Genomic DNA, 24,239 nt, shown 5'->3' on the forward strand with positions numbered 1-24,239 from the left:
CCCATCTCACCAAGGCTAAAAACAGTGCAGGCTAGCAAGACTGAGAAGGTGCCTTGCCACAATAGCTAATGTCCATATTTAACCAGATAACAGACTTAGCTATATGTTAAAAAAGAGGGGTTGGGATAAAAAGGTAAGATAAAATGAGAAACATGTTATATGTAACATGTATGAATGTTCCTAATAATACCGAAGAGTCCACCGTACGACTGTTATCCATCAGTCTGGAAGAAGACTGTTAGGTAATCGCATGCACCAACGCTCAGGCAGTGCCACAGATAAACTGTTTGGCGTCTAAGTGCTCCCTATACCTACAGAGGACTAAGCAAGCAAAAGGTACTTATAGATACAATAAATGTAATTTACTTCTCTTTCCAATCTATTCTTTAATATATAAGATTTGTGAGTGTATGCACGTATAAGAGAGAGACAGACAGAAATTTCAAGAATTCAAGTTCACACAGTCAGTCCCAGTTATAGTATGCTTAGTGTGGGATGTCATGGTGCACTCCATATGATGTTATGAAAATGTGCTAATGAGTTTGAATATAATGTCACTGGAATATGCTTCATGCAAAAGGTCTCTTGTAAGGTATCATTACAAAGTTTAAAATCTGAGTGTAGTCATCCTGTTTGTATAAATGTATCATCCTTTTATCTGAAACTAGAAATATGAAATATAACTCTGAGGTCCTACTGTAATTATGCAAAGTGTGGGTGATTAATGGTGGCTTGGAATCTTGATGGCTCCCATTAACAAGAACAATTGGTTGTAAATGGCTCTGTTTACTTGTAAGTCTTCCTGTATACATGTGTGCTGGCAAGTAGGTAATGAAGTCTTACAGTGATATGTGATCATGTCACCTGAACTAAAATCCATCTTTAACCTGGTGCTTTTCCATTTAGAAGGAGAGGTGGGAACCCAGAGAGGGACAAAGAATTCCCACCTTGTGCAAAAGCTATATAAGGGGGTGGAACAGAACAAAGGGGGCTCCAGTCCTGAGAAATCTCCCAGCTACCACCTGAACTGGAACAAGGACTGTACCAGGGGAAAGGATTGGGCCCAGACTAGAAAGGAGTCTAGTCTGTCAAAGAAGCTTATTAGAACATCTGAGGGTGAGATTTCATCTGTAATCACTTTCTTACTGTATTAGGCTTAGACTTGCATGTGTTATTTTATTTTGCTTGGTAATCTCTTTGTTCTGTCTGTCGTTACTTGGAACCACTTAAATCCTACTCTTTGTATTTACTAAAATCAATTTTTACTTATTAATTAACCCAGAGTAAGTATTAACAACTTGGGGGGTGGGCAAACAGTTGTGCATATCTCTCTATCAGTGTTATAGAGGGCGACCAATTTGAGTTTACCCTGCATAAGCTTTATACAGGGTCAAACAGATTTATTTGGGGTTTGGACACCATTGGGAGCTGGGTATCTGAATACTGGAGCAGAAGCACTTCTTAAGCTGTTTTCAGTTAAGCCTGCAGCTTGTGAAGGATGTGGTTCAGACTTGGACCTGTGTTTGCAGCAGGCAAGCCTGTCTGGCTCAAACAAGGCTAGGTACTGAAGTCCCAAGCTGGCAGGGAAAAGGGGCTCAGAGGTAGTCTAGGCACATCAGATGGGAGTTCCAAAGGGGTTTCGGTGATCCAACCCATCACATGGGTAGAAACAGAGAATGTTAGCCTTTCTATGAAAGGAGTTCTCTCATGTACTTATAGGGCCCTATCACCATAGTCTCTGTGGTCTCACAGTCTTTATTGTATTTATCCTCAAATATCCCTGTAAGGGAAATGTTATTAGCCCCATTTTACAGAAGAACTGAGGCACTAAAAGACACTGATTTTTAGAGGCATTTAGGCACTGCTCCAGTCTGCATTGCAATGCCTAACTGACAAAGTTTATGTTTAGACCCCAGGACCAACAGATTCAAACTCATGTTATCGTGCTAAAAACAGGTATGTACAGGTTCAGGCTGAGGCTCTGAAGCCTAGAGATGGGGCTTCAGAGCCCAAGCTCCAGCCTGACTCTCACCATCTACACAGCTATTTTTAGCATGTTAATGCAAAACTGAGTTTGTCAACCCAGGCTCTGAGACTTGCTATCATGGGCTGTGGAGATGTAGCCTTACATGCCTAAATACATTTAAAAATCTGGGTCTAAGTGCCTTTTCCGGGGACAAACAAAAAGTGTATAGCAGAGCAGGGAATTGAACTGGGGTCTCCCATAACCCTGGCTAGTGTTTTAAACATTGGAACATCCTTCCTCTAAGAGTTGTAACTAGAGCTGGTTGAAAACTTGTGAAAACGTTGACCCTATTTTCCCAATCTAAAAATTTCACAGGAACATTTGAGACAAGTTTCATTATTCAACCAGCTCTAGTTGTAAGACTGTAATGCACTTCCTTTGAGACTGTTTTCCGGCTCCCCTCAATCAGTATGGCATCTCCCCCTCCTTCAGAATTTGCCACCCATCTCGAGACTAACAATTAGGCAGCCTTCTCAGAGACTGCAAGGGAGTGCAAAAGAGTAGTGCAAACTACACTGTTGTCAAAGTAACAACCGTGTTAGTCTGTATTCGCAAAAAGAAAAGGAGTACTTGTGGCACCTTAGAGACTAACCAATATGCATCCGCTGAAGTGAGCTGTAGCTCACGAAAGCTTATGCTCAAATAAATTGGTTAGTCTCTAAGGTGCCACAAGTACTCCTTTTCTTTTTACACTGTTGTCCACACCCAAGGAAGCTTAACAGCATTACCCAACAATGCCAGCCAGAGCAGAATTCTGTATTACAGCATTCACACACACAATTCCATTGACGTCTGTGGAGTTACACCAAGGATGAATTTAGTCCTAGAGGTTTAACAAAACAGTCTGACAAAGATTATTCAACATCTCCCCCTAGCCGCCACCTATAGCGTGACATCCTATCGCAGACTAAAATTCCTGTAGTTTTTTATTTTCAAATTTGACAAACCAAAGCTATTAAGAAGCTGAGTTAGTGTAAACTGAAGTGAAATTATCTCTGCTCAATTTTACCTGCCACATTAGATTGAGTACAGATTACAGTACATTGTGTTGTACTGAACTGTTTTTAAATTCCCACCTGATCTCTTAAAACAACCACCCCCACCTGTATCTCAGGAGGCTAGAATATTGACTATTTAGATTTTTTTTCCTACCTTTGGAGATTTTCAAAATGAATATTGAAGTCATGGCTCCAACTGCCAGAGAAAACCCTCAAGTAACTTTTCAAACAGCCCCCTCCCCTCCTTCAGAGCACTAATCCATACCCCTCCCCAAAATGCTGGGCATACTGCAAAGACCACAAGCTTTATAAAGCCGGGCTCTGGTGGACACTTCGAAGCACTTACAAACGTCACATACACTTGTCCAGCACCACTGCGAAGCCGCCACTTCTAGGGGAAAGGCGAGGGTGGTAAACAGGTGCCAACAGTCCAGAGATCTCTTACAGAAAATGCAAGGGGATCTTTAATGGCCTAAAACCTACTTCATTATTGGTTCTTTTGGCGGAAACACCGGTGGGGCGGGTGCAGCGAGGCAGCTGGTTGCCGCCAAGGGTTGCTGGGCTAGAGACCTGCCACCGCTTTCACAAACGCGAGATCGCCTCGGCCCCGCGCCCCTGGGACAGCAAAGCAGGAGACGCAGCATCCCCCCCGCCCCGCGACCAAACACCTCCACTGCCACACCCCAGAATAAGCCAGACCCCTGTACACGGTGCAAGTGCATCCGGCCCGCGGGCACGCGCGGCCGTGGAGCGGCCTGGCTGCTCCGCAGCGGGGAGGGGCGCCTGGACCCCGGGGGCAGGGAGCAGCCGGCCCCTTTAAATCTCGGGGCGGGGCGGGCTCTGAGCGCCCCGCCCCGCGACGCCGTCTCCCTAGCGATTAGAACGCACCACAGTTGGCGTCACAAGGACCCGGGAAGGGGCTCCCCGCGTGCAAAGGGGCCGCAGCCCCGCGGGCAGCAGCGCACCATGGAGGGAGCGGGCAGTGCGGGGCGGAAGCGCGGTGGGTCCGCCGAGCCGGGGCCCGGAGAACAGCCGGCCTCGCGGGGAGCAGGGACGGGTACGTGGCCCCCGGGGCAGCGGGGTCACGGGGATGGCGCGGCCCCGCGTGGCACTCCTCAGCGGGGACTGCCGGCGGGTTGTGTGTCTGGAGGTGGCCGTAGCGGAACTAGGGCGCCGGGCCCTGCGCTGTGCTCTGGGGCAGGGGGTCACAGGCCAACCGGGGCTTCCCAGCAGAAGCAGGTTTTTAAAGGCCTTTAGCTACAGCTGCTCCTCGAGCTACTCTAGATCCAATAACCTCTGCGCTTGACTATCCTCCTGACAGCAGTGTGGAGTCCCTTGTTGGACAGGCAGAGGGGAGATCCGCCTTTCCCATTTTCCAGCTGCATCTCCCCTTTACCAACATCATCTCATTTGTAAGACTGAGCCCGAGCTAGCTTCCCTTTGTTTACACCCGTGTCTCATAAAGAGCCTGGCTTATTCTTTCTGCTGCATCAGCTGGGTCAGGTAGGTGGGGATGGAGCAGTGGGTGCCACCAGCACACTGCAGCCAGCCCATATCTCCTCATTAACATTTCCAATGGCCATAGAGACAGTGACGTTTACAAAAGACAGGTTTCAGAGGGGTAGCCGTGTTAGTCTGTATCAGCAAAAATTTACAAGAAAAACCTCAGAGTAGCCTGGCTTACAGAGAGTCCTTTGGCTGGAAGAGCGATTTTCTAAAACTACCCTTTAGGACTTTCCCCAAAGATCCCTACTAGCAACCGCAGCAGTACCAGCAAAACCTCATGGCCACAAGCATCAAGGACTTTGAGATTTTAAGAAAGCACCATGGATATTCAGTCTTCATCCATTGCTAAGACAGCCACAGAAACAAGTGCATATAGACAGGTATTTGGGCCTGTTACATCAGCTGCCTCCTGAGCACCCTCTTGTGGTCAAGGGTGCCTGTCACACTATCTCAATAACTTACAGAAAGACTTTTCTCTGTTCAGTGACTAGCTTAGAGACTAGTTTTATTGGCATAAAAATAAACACAAAAATATCTTATGCTGGACATAGCCCCTCCTACCTGAGGTATGGTCTCAAACCTCCTCTGGTATCTCAGCATCTTCTCTACGTTAGCAGACCACACCCAGCCCAGCCTAGCCTAGCTGAAGCAGCTCCCCTAGTTTGAAGGTCTGTCCCTGCAGGTTCTCTATAGCTTGCTCTGGCTTTCTGGCCCAAACTCTTCCCCTTGGTCTTCCCTGCAGAAGCCTCCAACTCATTGCAACCTCTATCAGAGAGTCCTCACTCCTCTAACTCTTTATAGAGATCAGTTCCTCTGTCACACCCAATCAAGAGACTGTTAATGAGGCATAGGTGGGCTGGAGCAGTTTCCTCTTAAAAGGGCAGTCCAGTCTGTGATAGGGTCTAAAGTGTGATAGACTAAGATAATGAAATACAAGAACCGCAGAAAGTACCAGAGTTGCCCTGCCACCTCCTTTTCAATGATCTCCCAAAACAGAAAAACGAGATACGAGTCAATGGTTAGCAAGAGCCTCCTTAAGGACTCCAGGCACTCTGCAGTCCTCTCTTTGTAGGAAAATGACAGTCTTAATCAACAAGCTCAGTGCTTCCCACAGGTCTTCCACCCAGCCAAGAAGAACATACAGGTTGTGACCCAAAGCAAACCCACATCATCTGAAAGTCAAGAAGAGAGCACTCAGTATTTGTCCCCTCAAGACATCATTCTGTTGCCACAGAGGCAGACCTCTCAGTCCAGATCCAACCTGGTACCTGCAAAGTAATTTGAAATTTCTTCATAGAGAAGAAAACCCTAACTCTGTAACTGAGTGGGGGCAGCTGAGATTAACAAGATTATCATCTATCCTGACCAGTCCTGCTGTGTGATACTGTTGATGCCCAGGGTGGAGAAAAATAAATGTTTTGCTTTTTGCACCGCAATGGCGGAATGTGTCAAAATAATTTCTGTTCAGACGTGGGGCATAAGACTTCTGCCCCTGATGCTCTAGCCATTGCCTCATTTGTTTTATCACTTACGACATCATCTGGGGTGGGAGCTGGTTGGAAATTTCACTTGTGTTGAAATGTTCTGAGCAGCTCTAGAGTAAAGCATAGTGACTGGAGAGTGAATTGGGAGAAAGCACATGTTGGGGCCATGCCGTTGATAGCTGAAGCCAAAGAGTTATAAGAACCTGGCTTCTTGGCAAAACTTTATCCCTTTGAGTCCTTCACATGGAGTATCCTTTCTCTCCCCTCCTCCCCTGCTGTGGGGACAATAAAGAGAATGGGAGATGCTGTATACACAGCCTTAATACCCTACCTTAAAATTCTTTACCTTTCCTCTAGTCCAGCTCACATACTGGGGGGTTATGCTTGCATGTTCGGATGCATATCTTGCAGTCCAACTAGCCTGTATATATTTGCATTCAACAGATGCCAAGGAAAATAGAAAAGAAACTTCATCTTCATCCTATGAGGGGCGAAGCAGGTAAGAAAATGGAAATATAACTTTGATTTGCTTTATTCTGGGCTGAGCAGTGTTATGCAGTTGCCATACGTGATCTTAGAGCTAGCAATACAATATTCAGCGCAATATTCTACTTGGGAATCTTCTTTGCTTTCACTGGCTTCCCTCGTGCCCCACCCGTCCTTACTTATATCACCTTAGAAACATTGGGTGTTTATGAAGCTCTCCAGTGGGTCATCTAGTCCATCATTCCTTGCATCATGGCAATATTGAGGTTTTTCCCCAAAACCATCCTTGATAGGAAGATGTCTAGCATCTAATGTAGCCAAGATGATTTTGTAACCTAGGTTACACCTACCAAATGGCCTGTATAACTTTCTTAGCATAGCACTTTACATCTGTTATGACTTGTTCTTTCCTCATTGATTGTCTCCTTATCTTTAGTTACTGTCCTCCTCCCTCCAGTTCCCCACTCCCAGATTGAATAAACCTAGCTGTATCCATTTTTCCTAGGTTAGCCTTATTTCAGTCTTTGTGCTTATTCAGTCCTTGAGCCTCTGCTGAGACGATCAGCAGAGGTGCCAGTGGAGGAGGAGGGACTGTATGAATACGTCTACCAGGAACAAGACAGAGTACACTAATGTTCTTCCTAATGTGTCATTTTCTTTGTGCAAGGAGAGGGAAATTGAATTCCTTTAGTGATAAAGCCATCTATTATAAACAGTGGTCATTAGTGAGACAATCATGCTTTGCAGGGATGTCTTTCCCCTGTAAGCTGAACATACTGTCTTTTCAACTTCCTTAGCTCATCTGAAGACAGGAGTTCCACAGAGATGGAATCAGAGAGCAGCCTCCAGGATGGGGCCACAGAACAGCCAGCTCCAGGCCCAGGTACAACTATGATGTAATTCCATCCTTGCTAGAGATTGGGGTTATAATGCCTTGGGCATATAGAGGGAAGAGAAAAATCAGTGCACACAAAAAGGGAGGAGGCAGTGATCTGGAGCATGTAGGAAAAGGAAGTAAATACCTTGGGGCAAGAAGGAGAGGTGCACTGAGAAATGGGGTATAGGGTCAGAGCAATATTTTCAGTTTTAGATGCCTAAACTTTGACACCTAAATCTATATTTATGCTCCTAAATATGTAGCCTGATTTTCCAGAGGTGCTGAGCACACACATTCTCTATTAACTTCATTTAGGTACCTAGCTACAGATTTAGGTGCCTAGCTTTAGACATTGGATGGACCGGGGCAACCACCCCAGGCTCCGTGCTTTGCAGGGCCCAACACTTTGGGATGCGGGGTTCTGGGGGACTAGCGGGAGACCTGGCGCCGGCAGCAGCAAGCAACCCAGCCCCAGCCCGCCCGCCAGCTCCCAGTGTCACTCAGGGGAGGGGGCAGAAGCCAGAAAGAGGCGGGGTGGGGGCTTGGGGGAAGGGGTGCAATAGGGACGGGGAGTGGGGCAGGGAGCAGGGGAGGGAAGAGGTGGAGGCTTGGAGGAAGGGGTGGAATGGGGGCAGGGCCTGGGCTGGAGGGGTGGGGGTTGTCCCGGGCCCTGCACCCCCCCTGTGGATGGCCCTGGCTATAGGCACCCAAATTTGAGCACTTTTGCCTCAGTAATCTGGAGCATAAAATCACTGCTCAGGTGGGGAAGGGAAGGTGGTCACCCTTCTCTGAAGCCAGAAAAAGGAGTTTACTATCATTCTCATTTAAGAAGGGGCATTTGCTCTGTTGGTTGTATTTAATTCAGTAAAAAACAAGTTTTGTTTTTAATTTACATTCATGTGAATACATAATTCTTTAGTCTTTTATAGCAGGTCAGTATTATGCTTATTACTAGTTTACAGATACAATCTAGTGTAAATACTAGTGATTTTTGTATGCTACAGGTTCCAGAGTACTAGGAGAAATTAGAAGAGAAATTTCCACATCATTAGATACATTAAGCAGGTAAGGAAGGACCCACTCCAACTCCCATTTGAACTCAGTGGAATTATTTGCATTGATTTCAACGGGAGTTAGATGAGGCTCTAGCTGAACTATTACTTCAACATAAAACTTAATTTGTTTGTATTATTGTCTGAGCTGTGGCACGCTGTAACCATTCCTGACATGGGGACTGTACAACCAGGAAGTCAATACAATCAGTACAATTAACTGTCTTCTTTGCTTTCACTCTTCTCCAGATGTTGGTCCTTCATTATATTATGATCATTTTGTTGGAAAGAACCATGATCAGTCATGTAGATTTCTCTCACCCTAATTTCACAGCAAAATTGGTTATTCATCAGGAGGGGTACCTACATATTAATATTCCCAGTGATGATGATTCCACAGCTTTCCTTACTCACATATTTCATTGTGAAACTTCACAGTGGTGAAATTCTGTCCCTGATAACTTGTGTGCAACTTTTCTTGCCTTTAGTGAAAGTTCTGCACATGTATCACAGGGCAGAATTAGGCCCTTATATGAGAAAGATTTTTTTCTAATATTTAACTTAAGTTTTCCCTGCTACAGTATAAGCCTATTACTGTGTGTTCTGTTCCTGTTGATTAATGAGGACAGTTATGGGGCTGTTAGAATATGGATACCTATCCACTAGGAACTACATTAGGAGTACCCATTTATTTCATCTAAATCATTAAACAGCCAGCTAAGTGTAGCATTTTGTCTTTAACAACAGGGAATCTAAATTCCTTGGGAGATGGCAAGCCATCTGACTTAACCATGGCTATTATTAAGGCACTATGGGTAAAAAGCCTTTACCCTAAAGTCTGATCATATTGCCTTTCACCTGCTTAGATCGCCTCAAGACAAGAGTTCAGCAGAAAAGTCTGATGGGGCCACAGAACCCAGAGCCGAGACCAGCCTCCAGAAGAGGGCCACACAGCAACCAGCTCCCAACATAGGTATTGTAGAATCAAATAAATGTAGGACTGGAAGGGACCTCAAGAAGTTAATGAGTCCAGCCCCCTGAATGAGGCAGGACCAAGTAAACTTAGACCTGATAGCATTAGCGGCGCGTGAGCTCCCCCTTTGGGGAGGCTAGCCACACAGCCCTGCCCCTTCTGCCCAAGGCCCCACCCCTACCTCATGTCCGTGGGAGCCCTGAGTGTCCACCCCACCCTGTCTACCAGAGCCCTAAGTGCCCCCCCTCCCCTGCAGCCAGAGGAGCCACAGCCAAACTGCCCCCAGTGCCAGCCCACTGGCCTCCAGCTGGCTGCATAGCTGAGTTCCTGCTGGCTTGGGCACCTGCAGGGGGAGGGCAGAGCATGGGCGGAGCCAGGGCTTGGCTTAGGGGAGACTTAACCTCCCTAGCCTATTATACCCGCCGCCCATGCCTGACAGGTGGTTGTCCAAACGGTTTTTAAAAGCCTCCAATGATGGGCATTCCACAACTTCTCCAGAAGCCTATTCCAGAGCATAACTCCAACTATCAGGGTAAAGTTTTTCCTAATATCTAACCTAAATCTCCCTTGCTACAGATTAAGACCATTATTACTTCTCCTACCTTCAGTGGACATGGAGAACAATTGATCATAATCCTCTGTATTGCAACCCTTCACATATTTGAAGACTATTATCGGGTCTCCTGTCAGTCTTCTTTTCTCAAGACTAAACATAACCAGTTTTTTAACCTTTCTACATAAGTCAACGTTTTCTAAACCTTTTATCATTTTGATTGCTCTCCTCTGGACTCTCCAATTTGTCCACATCTTTCCTAGAGTGTGGTGCCCTTGAATTGAACACAGTGCTCCAGCTGAGGCCTCATGAGTGCCAAGTAGACTGGGACACTTGCCTCCCGTATCTTACATACTCCTGTTAATACACCCCAGAATGATATTTTTGCAGCTGCATCACAGTGAAGACTCATACTCAATTTGTTATCCACTATAACCCCCAGATCCTTTTCAGAAGTACTATCGTCTGTCCAGTTATTTCCCATTCTATTGCTGTGCATTTGATTCTTTTCCTCATAAGTGTAGTACTTTGCACTTGTCTTTATTGAATTTCATCTTGTTGATTTCAGACCAATTCTCTGATTTGTCACAGTAATTTTGAATTCTAATCCTATCCTCCAGAGTGCTTGCAACCCCTCCTAGTTTGATGTCATCTACAGGTTTTATAAGCGTACTCTCCACTCCATTATCCAAGTCATTAATGAAAATATTGACTAGTACTAGACCCAGGACTGACCTGTGCACTCTCAGTTTGAAAGCGACACATTGATAACTACTCTTTGAGTACAGTGTTTCAACTAGTTGTGCACCTACCTTTTAGTAATTTCACCTAGGCTGCATATCCCTAATTTTCTTATGAGAATGCCATGTAGGACTATGACAAAAGCAGGCCCGCTGACAGCAATTCCGGGCCCCAGAGCAGAACAATCAATGGGCCCCCACGCAAGTAAACCCCGCGCCTGCACGGACGCGGTCCACCTGATACTTGGGTGGTGCTGCTCCTTGCTGGCTGGTGCCCATTAAGCTGCCGGCTGTGCTGCTGGGTGCGCTCTTCCAGCACAGACAGGGCTTTCACACGCCTGCCTGGTAGGGTTGCCAACTGTCTAATTGTGCAAACCCAAAGACCCTTGCCCCATCTCCTGCCCCTTCCCTGAGACTATGCCCCTGACCCACCCCTTCTCCGAGGCCCCGCCACCTGCTCACTCCATCCCCCCCTCCCTCCGTCGCTCGCTTTCCCTCATCCTCACTCACTTTCACCAGGCTGGGGCAGGCGATTGTGGGTGGGAGGGGATGCAGGGCCGTCTCTAAGTCCCTATGCAGAATATGCAGCTGCATAGGCCACCATGAAATTTGGGGCACCAAATTGCCCCAAATTTCATGGTGCCCTAGGCAGCTGCGTGCTGCATATGCGGCAGCACCAGCTCCAGCAACCAGGCCTATCCCTTGGCCGGCCCCCCGCGGCCTGCGCCCACTTCAAGGGGCAGGGCCATCCCTAGGGGAGTGTGGGGCCCCGGACAACTCCCTCCACCCGGCCTGTTAGCCTTCCCCCCGGTCCACCCTGCCCCCATTCCAGCTCTTCCCCCAGCAACCCCACGCTCACCGGCAGTGGCAGGAAGCGGAACAACCCAGCCCCAGCCTGCTCCACTCCGCCAGCTCCCAGCCGCGGCACTCCGCTTCCCACCGCTGGTGATTGTGGGGAAAGGACCGGGCCCCGCACTCACTGGCGGCGGGAAGCGGAGCAACACGGCCCCAGCCCGCTCCGCTCCCCCGGTCCCAGCCGTGTCAGTCAGGTCGGGGAAAGGACTGCCCCCCGCACTCACCAGCGGCAGGAAGCGGAGCGCCGTGGCTCAGAGCTGGCAGAGTAAAGCGGGCTGGCATAGGTGCCGACTTCATGGGTGCTCCGGGACTGGAGCACCCACAGGGAAAAATTGGTGGGTGCTCTGCACCCACCAGCAGCTCCCTGCCCCGCACCCCCACCCCAGCTCACCTCCGCCTCCTCCCCTGAGCGCGCCGCGACTCCTTCTCCCCCTAACTCCCAGCACTTGCTGCCTCAAAAAAGCTGTTTTGCACAGCAAGCGCTGGGAGGGAGGGGGGAGGAGGGTGAACGCCGCACTCTCGGGGAAGAGGTGGGGCTGGGGCGGGGATTTGGGGAAGGCGTTGGAATGGGGTGGAGTTGGGGTGGGCCTGGGGTATTTAATGAGGCTCGAGCACCCACCAGTGCCGGGAAAAGTTGGCGCCTATGCGGGCTGGGGCCGGGCTGCTCCACTTCCCACTGCTGCCGGTGAGTGTGAGGGGACGGGGGACCCCTTCCCCCAAGCACCCTTCTCCAAGCGACACAGCTGGGGCCAAGGTGAGAGAAGCAGAGCGGGCTGCTCCTGGCCCCCCACTAATCCCCTGAGCCACTGTGGGCCTGTGCGGCCCCCCAAAGTGCCTCCTCACAGCTCCTGCCTCCCAGGCCCCGCAGGCCTTGAGCACAGTCTAGACCCTGGGTGGGGGAGAGCAGGTGCCCCCCTCCCCTCGGAGGCCTGGGGCTGTGTAGGGCACCCAAATAGCTAGGGATGGCCCTGGAGGGGTGCAGGCTCTGGGAGGGAGTTTGGGTGCAGGGGGGGCAGGCTCCGGGAGGGAGTTTGGGTGCAGGAGGGGTGAGGGGTGCAGGCTCTGAGAGGGAGTTGGGTAGCAGGGTCTGGGAGGTAGTTGGGGTGTGGGCTTTTGGAGGAAGTTTGGGTGTAGGGTGCAAGCTGTGGGAGGGAGTTTGGGTGTGGGAGGGGGTGTGGACTCTAGGCTGGGGCAGGGGGTTGGGGGGCAGGGGGGCGGGGCAGGGGATTTACGCTTACCTCAGGTGGCTCCCGAAAGCTATAGGCACATCCCTCTGGCAGTGGCTCCTAGGCGGGGGGTCCAGGGGGTTTCTGCACACCGCTGCCCGCATGCACCGCCCCCGCAGCTCCCATTGGCCACAGTTCCCGGCCAGTGGGAGGTGCGGTGTCAGTGCTGGGGGCAGCGCATGGAGACCCCCTTTTCCCCCAGGGGCTCAGGGTCGTGCCGGCCGCTTCCGGGAGCAGTGCGGAGCAACCATAGGCGCTGATTTCCCCTCTGCCCCGTGGGTGCTCAACCCCCCCCCCGCCCCGGCCACGCCCCTGGCCCTTCCCCTGCACCACCCTTGCTCTGCCCCAATTCCACTCCCTTTCCCCAAGTCCCTGCCCCTGCCCCGCCTCTTTACCACCTCCTCCCCCAAGCATGCCACATCCCCACTCCTCCCGCTCCCTCCTGGAAAGTCCTAAGCACCGCCAAACAGCTGTTAGGCGGCAGGCGGGAAGCGCTGGGAGGGGAAGGAGTGGGGACATCGCGCTCAGGGGAGAAGGACGGGGTGGGGGTGGGAGGAGCTTGGCTGACGGAGGGTGCAGAGCACCCACTAATTTTTCCCTGTGGGTGCTCCATCCCCGCAGCACCCACGGAATTGGCGCCTATGGATGTGAGGGCAGGCAGGAAGCCTGCCTTAGCCCTGCTGTGTTGCCGGCGGCGGCAGCCAGGAGCCCCTGGGCCCTTTTAAATTGCCTGGGCCCCTGGGCAATTGCCCTCTTTGCCCCCCTTGTTGGCGGGCCTGGTCAAAAGCCTTACTAAAAATCAAGATATGTCATATCTACTGCTTCCCTCCTATTCACTGTGCCAGTGACCCTCTCAGAAAAGGAAATTAGGTTGCTTTGGCATGATTTGTTCTTGACAAATCCATGTTGGCTATTCCTGATAACCCTGTTATCCTCCGGGTGCTTACAAATTGATTGTTTAATAATTTGTTCCAGTATCTTTCCAGGTATCAAATTTAGGTTGACTGGTCTATAATTCCCAAGGTCATCTTTGTTCCTCTTTTCAAAGCTAGGTACTATGTTTGCACTTTTCCAGTCTTCTGGGACCTCAGTCATCCTCCAGGAGTTCTCAAAGATAATTGCTAACAGTTCAGAGATTACTTCGTTAAGTACCCATGAATTTCATCAGGCCTTGCCGACTTGACTATCTCTAATTTATCTAAATATTCTTTAATCTGTTCTTTCCCAGCTTTGAATTCCTTCCCCCTTGTTGTTAATATTAATTGTGTTGAGTAGCTGATCACCATTAATCTTTTTAATGAAGACTGAAGAGAAATAGGCATTAAATACCTCAGCTTTCTTCTTGTCATCAGTTATTAACTCTCCTTCTCTGCTAAGTAGAGGACCTACACTTTTCTTTGTCTTTCTTTTGCTTCTAATGTACTGAAAGAACTTCATCTTATTGCCTTTTATTTACCTTGCTAAATGTAACTCATATTGTGCCTTAGCCTCTCTGATTTTGTCCCTACATGCTTTTCTATCCTTTTGTACTCATTAGCAATTTGCCCATGTTTCCACTTTTTGTAGGATTCCTTTTTTATTTTCAGGTCATTAAAAAGCTCCTAGAGCCATATTTCCCTCTTACTGTTCTTCCCATCTTTCCTTAGAATCAGGATAGTGTGCAGTTGTACCTTTAATAGTGCCACCTTGAGAAACTGCCAGCTCTCCTGAACTCTTTTCCCTTAGATTTTCTTCCCATGGGACCTTAACTTATCAGTCCTCTGAGTTTATTAAAGTCTGCTTTTTTGAAGTCCACTGTCCTTATTCTACTGCTCTCACTCCTTCCTTTCCTTAGAATCATACTGGAAGCTGGCACATCATCTTGAAAAAGCACCAAAACTGGCAGTATCAAAGCGCATCATTTTTCCTTGCATAGAAAGGATTAAGAATAAGCATTGGTCAGAGAATAAAAGCCAGATGCATATTGCATATGCACAGTGCAACTACTGGATTTCCCACCCTTCACAATCTGATTCCGGAGAGACGTGTCCTGCCTGCCTAGTTATCTGCCCTCTGAGAGGTGGTGTCTCATTAGATAGTTGGAAAATCTAATACAATTGCAACCTTAAAAAGAACAGTGTTCCTCCCTTCCACAGTGACTTCAGGCCCAACTAGGCTATTCAGTTTAATAGTAACCCTATTTTATGTTTCATGGTCTCTGTGTATATAATGTCTTCTGCAGTTTCCACAGTATGCATGTGATGAAGTGAGCTGTAGCTCACGAAAGCTTATGCTCAAATAAATTGGTTAGTCTCTAAGATGCCACAAGTACTCCTTTTCTTTTTGCGAATACAGACTAACACGGCTGTTACTCTGAAACCTATTTTATGTAGTTTATAAGGTCACCTGCAAAGTATCTACTCCCCATTTAGAACAAAAACACTTTCTAGTGTAGGCACAGCTTCTACTAGCAAAAGAGCATTTTTACTGCTGTAGCTTATCATAGTTCCCCAAAGAAAACAAGCTATGCCAGCAAAAACATATTTTTCCCCAATATAATTGTGTCCAGACTCGGGCTTTTCCTGATATAAAAATGTCATAAAAAACCTCAAATCCCTAAGTGACATTACTGTACTGGCAGAAGTTTCTAGTGTTGACCAGGCTTAAATTAAAAGTCATCTGGATATAACCCTGTAGGAGATCAGATTAGATGACCACAGTGATTCCTTCTGGCCTTGGAATCTATGAAAGTGGAAATCTAAAAACATTCAGGGAAGCACCCATCAACAAAAGGGATCAGTGTCCCACCTATATAAATAAAGGGGATGTTGTATTAATTATGATGGAGTATATGGGCCCAACAAGTTAGAGGTATTAACATAACCTGTAACTGTTCCACAGTAAACAGTTCTAAACAAAGTTTGTTATATGAGACTTTAGCCAGATCAGTACCATGGAAAACACACTAGGAAATTTATACCAAAGGTCAGAAATTTATTGATTGAAACACACAAAAAAGAAAAGAATTAAAAGAAGGCAAAAAAAATTGAAACTGAGTGATTATGCAAAACAAAGTTAGTCTTTTTAGAGAGGGAATATTGTTTCGAGTGCTGTGGACTGGGATGTAGGCAGTCTTGTCTAGTAGTCAGAGCAGGAGTCAGGTCTAGAGGCCTAGCAGGCACCCAGGTTGGGGAAACAAAGCCGAGGGTCAGCACCATGGTCAACTGCTAATTACCAAAGCCAGGAATCAAGTCAGAGTCAGGAATCGAAGCTGAGGGTCAGAGCCGAGGTCAGAAACCAAATGCTAGAGCTAGGGATCAAGTCAGAGACAGGACTAGTAAGTGATGGTGGAAGCGAGGTAAGGGCAGGAAATGGAGAAAGGCAAGAATCAAGCATGGTGCATGAGCCCGGTGGGAACAGGAGTGAAAGCAGGGGTGAGGCAGAAGCCAGGAGCAGAGCGGGAATTGGAAACAGGGTTGGGTGCAGGAAGCAGGGTCCCATGGAGCCGCAACAGGAAATCACCTTGTTGCTCAAACAACTTCTTGTACCACCGTCTGGCTTAAATAGCGTGGTTGGACCAATCGGTGGAGACTGGGCGCTCCTCCAATCAGCTTCTCAGCCCACCAGGTTTCAGCGAACATTGGAAACTTCAAGGCCTGGGACACCACAGTCAGTCTTATTCTATCAAACAGTCCTCCTTGATGAGGAAGAAAGTGGCTAGTTCTGTTTAATCCTGAGTCAGGAATGATAGTCACTTTCCTGCTTTTGACAAAACAGATGGACCTAGAAGGGAGAGAAGAGAGATAAGATGGGGAAATATGGCTTTTGTTGATGTTCTCAGGAAACAGGGGGCTAGTGGGTCATAAATAGGTGCTTTGGGCTGGCACATCACCCACAACAGCTGTTGCTGTGGACCTTGGCTTGCCTCCCCAGTCAGGGACATCTGATGTGGTCAGGTCCCTCTCCTTCACTCGTCCTTCTCAGGCTGAGCAGAGCTGCTTGGGCTGTCTCATCTCATTGTGCTCCAGCTGTGCCGCGCAGTTTTATTTAGCTCAAGTGAAAAGCCAAGAGATTGGGGGATAGAAAGAGAGACAAAAGGGAGAGGAAGACAGAGCAGGATCTCTCATGTAGCAGACTAGAGTCCTTGCTGGTGCAGCGGTGATGGTCACATGTCCCTACTATGTGCTGACATCTGGGTATCATGATGAAAAATTTCATGGCAGTGGCTGTAGCAGTGGTGGTGGTAGTCCTTCCCTGCCCTCCCAAAATTTGTTTTTAAGGGCCCCAAAAAGGGGTGATTGGCTGAAATAACTCCTCCCCTCATTATTTTGTCCAGCAATTAGGCCTAATTTCCAGTTCCACACTCCCCTTGTTTACTAAGCATGATTTTAACATAGTCCTTCAGTTTTATCAATAGGCCTTCTTGTTTAGATTAATGTAGTCTGTCTTTCTTTTGTACATTTTCCCACAAATAGATTATTATTATTATAGGTTACGGGAACATTTAATGACCTTTCAGTTGCTTTTCACAGGTAAGCTCACAGTTAGGATAAAGTTGTAGGTGCAATTATTACAAAAGGGAGCAAGAGGGGAAGGGTTAGTAGATTCAATAAAGCAGGGAGGGGGGCAACAAGCTATCTAGAACTAGCTAACCACAGTGAATGTGTCTTACCATGTGTCCGAAGGCAACTAAGGAAGAAATTTTGTCAACCTCTTCCAAGACTTAGTTCCACAAGCAAGTCTTTGACTGAGAAACTTGTGCTCTATGATCAACCAAAAAGAACACAGGGAATGAGAGCAGACCCAACACAGCCAAGGAGGGGTTTAGGGCAAAAGATGATCATTGAAGTATTTACGTCCTCGATTTGGATGGGCTTTATAAACAGACACATAGCATATTGGCAGGCAGGGCACTGTGAGAAGGGTGGGCATAAGTGACCCTCAGTGCTAGACAAAAGGAGCCCCTGAGTAGCTGAATTCTGCTGGGATTGGAATCTCCAGGTCAGAAGCCTGGGAAGCCCAGTGAGGATAGGTTTACAGTAGGTTTAGACTGCATGCAGCAATAATAATCCCTCAAAACCGATTCAGGAGTTAGTCCTCAACACTTCATCTTTTTGAACTAAGGTAACAAATTTCTGCTTTTAAGAAGCACCTTGCTATGGAACTACCATTTAAAAATAGGATATGTTTGAGTTTGGATTTTAACACATACAGTTCTCTCTCATGTACCTAGACCAGCAGATGCACTGAAGAGTCTGTGTGTTTAATCATTTAGTATTGTTTGTATTGTATGCATTGACTAGTTTGTTGTGTTCAACAGGTACAAAAGGCCTTCCTACAATATTAGGTGGAATTAGAAGAGAAACTTCCTCTCCCTCGTTACACAAGTTAAGCTGGTAAGCACATGCAAAATTACCACAGAACTTAATATGACTTGGTGGTGGTCAAACAGGATCATGAGCTGGGAAACTTAGAACCAGTGAAGAAAGCTACTTACAAATCTCCATTGCTTTCATTGTTTTTCCTGAATATAGTTCACGCCTGCTTTTAAGATGTAGGCCTTCTCAAAAGGTGTCTGACAGCCACAGAGACTGCTGTCTTCTATTTATCCACAAAGCTGGTACAGCATGGGCCATGGTAGCATGGGCTACTTTTTGAATAAGCTTCAGCCTGGATTTGGAGGGAAAGTATCTGTGAGTGAAAGGGTAGTTCATTCTCTATGTCCATCCTGTTTTGGCTTCTACTTAAATAACCAACAAGGGTGCCGATTATTTGTGCTACGTCTGTCCGGTGGTTGTTTTTGCAATGCCTGTTCACTAGGATCTGTACTAGGACCACCAACATATTTCATATACATTACTTGTTCACAGCTTTGAGCAGGCTAAAGCTTTCAACTCAACTGTTGAATTCACCTCTCCAAGGTAGTAGGACAGCTGCACTATGTAGTGGAAAAGGGAAGGGCTCTATGATGCTTTTAGTCTGTAAGGCTACGTCTACACTTAAAATGCTACAGTGGTCCAGCTGCAGCTGCACCACTATAGCTCTTGAGTGTGGACGAGTGGTTCTCAACTCGCGGCTCGTGGGCCTCTTGCAGCCCAATCAGCACACAGCTGGGGCCCATGTGACATCCTCAGGGCCATACAGGTAGTATATATATTATGTGGATGCGGCCCATATACTGAATAGAGAGCTGCATATGCAGCCCACAATGGTAAATAGCCTGAGAACCACTGGTGTAGACACTTACTGCAGCAAAAAGGAGGAGTTTTCCCATCCCCGTAATAAATCCATCTCCCCAAGAGGCGGTAGCTAGGTTAATGGAAGAATTGTTCTATCAACCTAGTGTTATCTACATGGGGACTGAGGTCATTTTAACTATGTCACTCAGGAGATGGGAGGGTGGATTTTTCACACCTGAGCAACGTTGCTGAGTCGATCTAATTTTCTAGTGTAGATCAGCCCTAATTTTAGATATGATGTTATGCTTTAACTATAAATTGGATGATACAGCTGATGTGGATTATAATCTTCTGCATATGAAAGGTGTTGGAAATTAAGGGGATATGCAAGTGGATTTGCAAATTTTAACTCACTGCTGTTTAAAATAGACGATACTTAAAGTTGATCATGCTTCACCTACTGAACGTTTTTTCCTTCCCCGTGCCTGCATCTATTTTTTTGCTGTTTTTAAGTTTGCTCATGAGTCTTGGTCCCTTGGCATTGATTTATAAATCAAAAAGCCTTAGATACTTAACAGGGTCTTTGCGATCAGACACAAGAAGAGAAATGTCAAATATTGGAACCGTCAGCCTTGATGGTGGAGCACAGGAATTTTAAACGCTGGTTTGATTAATCCTGGTTTCCCAGACTTGACATCTTTCATCTCAGTTCTTACCATGGAAGACAAGAATGTGTGTGTTAAAGTATTTAATGTATAAAACAAACCTAGTGTTCATTTACTACTTAATGCTTTGAGAGAGAAACGGGTCTGAGATTTTCATAGTTTAATCTCAAAGGCCTTTTTAAGGACATTTTCATTGTCTAGTCCATTGGAGACCTTCAGAGACTGACTTGATTGAGAGTAAGTCTATAAATCTTAGAGATAGCAAAAATATGTTTCTAGGCCTTTATTCCTTCCTACATACATGTGTGACTCTCAGTTCTAATAGTGTATTAAATACTCAAGTTGGAAAAACCTCCTGCTTGAATAGATTTTCAAAAGCAACTTCTTTGCAGCTACCATACATGATTAATTTGCAATTTGTGTTTTATATGTAGTGAAGGAAAAACATCTGATAACGTTGATCACTCAACTCATGAGAAATCTTTAGGAATTTCAGTGTCAATGCAGACAGAAACAAGCTGGATTTATGAACATATCTACAGAAAAACCGGTAAGAAATGGCTTTGCTAGTTCAAATATCTGATGCTTACTGTATAAGAGCCAACATGTATAGTAGTAATTGCACATTTATAATATTTTTTATATAAGGTGCCTAGTAACCAAGGATTTGTGTAATTCCTTATTTTACACAAGGGTAAACTTGACACAGAAATCAAGTGCAAGGTTCTACAGCAAGTCAATGTCAGACTTGGGAACAGAACCCAGGAGAGCTCCTTGCTATAACAACTAGCTAGCACTTCTTCTAAATACAACTATTATTAAACACGTGACAGAATGTTTAGCTAGTAAGAAGAATATACAGCAGTCTGTGGGGGAATGCTCAACAGATGACAGACCTAGTTGTGTATCATATCCCTATGGAAGGTAACTTTCAAAGCCTCTAAATAGAGTTGAAAATATATGGCCTCTTTCCTTCTGCTGCTCAGCTGAGTCATCCAAATTGGACCAAATGTCAGGGCTTGTCCACACTGGCAATTAACAGCACTGCAACTTTCTCGTTCAGGGGTGTGAAAAAACACCCCCCGGAACACAGCAAGTTGCAGCGCTGTAAAGAACCAGTGTAAACAGTGCCCCAGCACTGGTAGCTACGCCCCCAGCGCTGGAAGCTACGCCTCTTGTTGAGATGGTTTTTTGGAGCCCTGGGAGAGCTCCCTCCCAGCGCTGTGACCACACAAGCCACGTTAACGTGGTGCTGCAGCAGTGCTTTAGCATTGCCAGTGTGGACTGGCCCTTAGAGAGGTGGATGACTGAGGTAATAATCTCACCAAATGAGGGTCAATCCATCCTCATCATCGTATCCGCTCATTAGACTCCACACCTGAGCATAGCCATTATATGAACATACCCTCATATCTCCATGTCTGTACTTTGACCCGTCAACCTTTTACCCCCAATCGGGGATATTGCAGATTATGTATTCCTTACGCCATCCGATCCTAAACCGAACTTCACACCCCTTGATAATCGGTACGTTATTCCCTGATTACCAGAAACTTCTACGCTTAAACTCTGTACCATTCACTTTTTTAAAATATCTTAATAAAATTTTTAAATCTGTTCTTTCACTGGACCAACTCCTGTTGGTGAGAGAGACAAGCTTTCGAGCCACACAGAGCTCTTTTTCATATCTGGGAAAAAGAAAAGGAGGACTTGTGGCACTAATGAGACTAACAAATTTATTTGAGCATAAGCTTTCGTGAGCTACAGCTCCCCACTCTGAACTCTAGGGTATAGATGTGGGGACCTGCATGAAAGACCCCCTAAGCTTATTCTTACCAGCTTAGGTTAAAAACTTCCTCAAGGTACAAACTTTGCCTTGTCCTTTAACCCTATGCTGCCACGACCAAGCGTGTTAAACAAAGAACAGGGAAAGAGCCCACTTGGAGACAACTTCCCCCCAAAATATCCCCCCAAGCCCTACACCCCCTTTCCTGGGGAAGGCTTGATACAAATCCTCACCAATTTGCATAGGTGAACACAGACCCAAACCCTTGGATCTTAAGAACAATGAAAAAGCAATCAGGGTCTTAAAAGAAGAATTTTAATTAAAGAAAAAGAATCACCTCTGTAAAGTCAGGATGGTAAATACCTTACAGGGTAATCAGATTCAAAACATAGAGAATCCCTCTAGGCAAAACCTTAAAGTTACAAAAAGACACAAAAACAGGAATATACGTTCCATTCAGCACAGCTTATTTACCATTTACCAGCCATTTAAACAAAAGGAAATCTGATGCATTTTTAGCCAGATTACTTACTAACAAGTTCTAATACTCCATTCCTGTTCTGTTCCCTGCAAAAGCATCACACAGGCAGACAGACCCTTCATGCATCCAATGAAGTGAGCTGTAGCTCACGAAAGCTTATGCTCAAATAAATTTGTTAGTCTCCAAGGTGCCACAAGTACTCCTTTTCTTTTTGCGGATACAGACTAACATGGCTGCTACTCTGATATCTGGGAAAGGTACTCAGAGCATCACAGCTAAATGCAAGGTGGACAAGATTGTTTAGCATAAATAGTTGGCACATATTGTAAGGGACCACTCAAGATAGAGTGGCCCATTAACACTCTGCAGTCACAGGACAAAAAGAGGGGGTTAGTGAATTACAGATCTTTGTTCGGTCCGTGATTTTTAGTGTCTAACAGAGTTATGAATTTAAGCTCCCAGGCTTATCTTTTGAAAGTGTTGTGCAGGTTTCCATTGAGGATGAGGACTGATAGCGATCACTCTATATCCGACCTATGTGAAAAGTGTGATAGGGTGTTTTTATCTTTTATCATTTTCCTGTTTGAGTTCATTTGAGAACATAGGGATTGTCTGGTTTTACTCACGTCGTTATTGGAATATTTAATGCACTGGATGACAGTACACCATATGTTGTGATATGTATGTGCAGGATCCATGGATCTTGAAAGGTATGTTGTGGGGAATGTTGATCAGTGGATATATGTCTGCAGGTTTTGCATCGTTGTTCTGGCAGGTCTGGTGCTGATTTGAGATGGTGTGTCCTGGTCTGTCAGGGGCTTGCTTCTGATGATAAGCTTGGAGAGGTGGTGGATGGGGGGTTGTTTGAAGGCCAGAAGTCAGGGTTCAGGAAAGATTTCTTTCAGGACGGGGTCCCCATCAAATATGGGTTTGATAATATCCCATATGGGTTCCAATGTGGGGTGGTAGGTGATAACTAGGAGTGTGCGGTTGGAGCGGGTTTATGTATTGAAGCAGGTTCTCTTGAGGTATTTGGGTGGCCCATTCCATGATCCAATCTACTTCTCTGGTGGAGTGTCCTTGTTTGGAGAAGGTGATTTTGAGTGTGTTAAGGTGTATATCCCAGACTTTCTCCTCTGAGCATATTCTGTGGTATCTGAGTGTTTGGCTGTAGATCGATTTCTTGGTTTGTTTGGGATAATTACTGGATCTGTGAAGATAAGTGGGGTGATCCATGGGTTTCTTGTATATAGATATCTGTAGGGTTCCATTGTTGAAGCTGATTGTGGCATCCAGGAAGCTGATGCTGGTGTAGGAGTGTTCTAGAGAGAGTTTAATGGATGGGTAGTAATTGTTGAAGTTGTGATGAAAATCTATGAGGGAGTTCAAGCCATCTGTCCAGAGGATGAAAATATCATTGATATATCTCAGGTATATCATTGGTTTTGTGGTACATTTGTCCAGAAATTCTTCTTCAAGGTGGCCAATGAAGAGGTTGATACATTGGGGAGCCATCCTAGTACCCACGGCTGTCCCCATGGTTTGGACAAAGTGTTTGTTGTTGAATGTAAAATTGTTAGGGGGGAGGATGAAATGGATGAGTTTGGCAATGTGTTTGGGGTGGATATCTGAGGGTTGTCTATTGTCTTGTAAATATTTGAGGCAGGCAGCTCTGCTGTTATTGTGAGGGATGTTGGTGTATAGGGAAGTGACATCCATGGTGGCGAGGACAGTGTTCTGAGGCAGGTGGTTAATGTTGCAGAATTTATAGAGAAAGTTGGTTGTGTCCTGAAGGAAACTGGCTCAAAAGCTTGTCTCTATATAAAAGATATTACCTACCCACCTTGTGTCTCTAATATCCTAGGACCAACAGAGGTACAACTACACTGCATCATCCAAATGTTATCTGGACAACCACTGTTGATTGGGGTATCGTGTGCAAAAGGGCTGCTCAATTAGACTTTAACGGATACTTATTTGTAAAATCCAATACAAACACTTCGCAAGAGGAAATACTGGAGACAAGACGGAGCACTGAATGCCGGGGGCTTGTAGTCTCACAGCACCACACCGCTATATTAAAGAGAGGCCCATCCACAGAGTAGCACTCAATGTATTTTGGTATCCCTCCCTGGTGTTTCCTCTCCTCCAGCTGTGCATTCCCTGCCGCTCTTTTCTTTGACGAGATCAAACACATTGTCAAAGCTTGGCTACTGCCTATGTTGACTGTGTATTTTAATTCTAGTTCAGAGAGAGACTGAAGAGCTCAAGAAAGACAGCATTCACATTGCTTCTGCTGATGAAAATGGTAAACTGATACCCAGAGGAGCTGCTTCTGCTTTCCGTCTTGGAGGGCTGCATTCTATTCTGCAC

General features: G+C 46.3%; 1 protein-coding gene across 3 annotated transcripts in view; it reads left to right on the forward strand.

The window, feature by feature from the left end:
• Nucleotides 1-3,886: 3,886 nt before the first annotated feature.
• ERICH6 (glutamate rich 6) overlaps nucleotides 3,887-24,239 on the forward strand; it is a 41,203-nt gene continuing 20,850 nt past the window's right edge. Inside the window, exons 1-8 of one of the 3 annotated variants that reach the window (XM_048864383.2) lie at nucleotides 3,895-4,081; nucleotides 6,459-6,513; nucleotides 7,298-7,383; nucleotides 8,382-8,442; nucleotides 9,296-9,402; nucleotides 18,076-18,151; nucleotides 20,034-20,149; nucleotides 24,112-24,174. In XM_048864383.2, the coding sequence (XP_048720340.2) occupies nucleotides 3,991-4,081; nucleotides 6,459-6,513; nucleotides 7,298-7,383; nucleotides 8,382-8,442; nucleotides 9,296-9,402; nucleotides 18,076-18,151; nucleotides 20,034-20,149; nucleotides 24,112-24,174 (655 nt within the window). In that variant the 5' untranslated portion in view covers nucleotides 3,895-3,990. Of the gene's footprint in view, nucleotides 4,082-6,458; nucleotides 6,514-7,297; nucleotides 7,384-8,381; nucleotides 8,443-9,295; nucleotides 9,403-18,075; nucleotides 18,152-20,033; nucleotides 20,150-24,111; nucleotides 24,175-24,239 lie in introns of all 3 variants that reach the window. The other 2 variants (XM_048864384.2, XM_075132185.1) reach the window with 2 other exon arrangements.

The sequence above is a fragment of the Caretta caretta genome, chromosome 9 (assembly GCF_965140235.1).
Source record: "Caretta caretta isolate rCarCar2 chromosome 9, rCarCar1.hap1, whole genome shotgun sequence".
Lineage (NCBI taxonomy): Eukaryota > Metazoa > Chordata > Testudines > Cheloniidae > Caretta > Caretta caretta.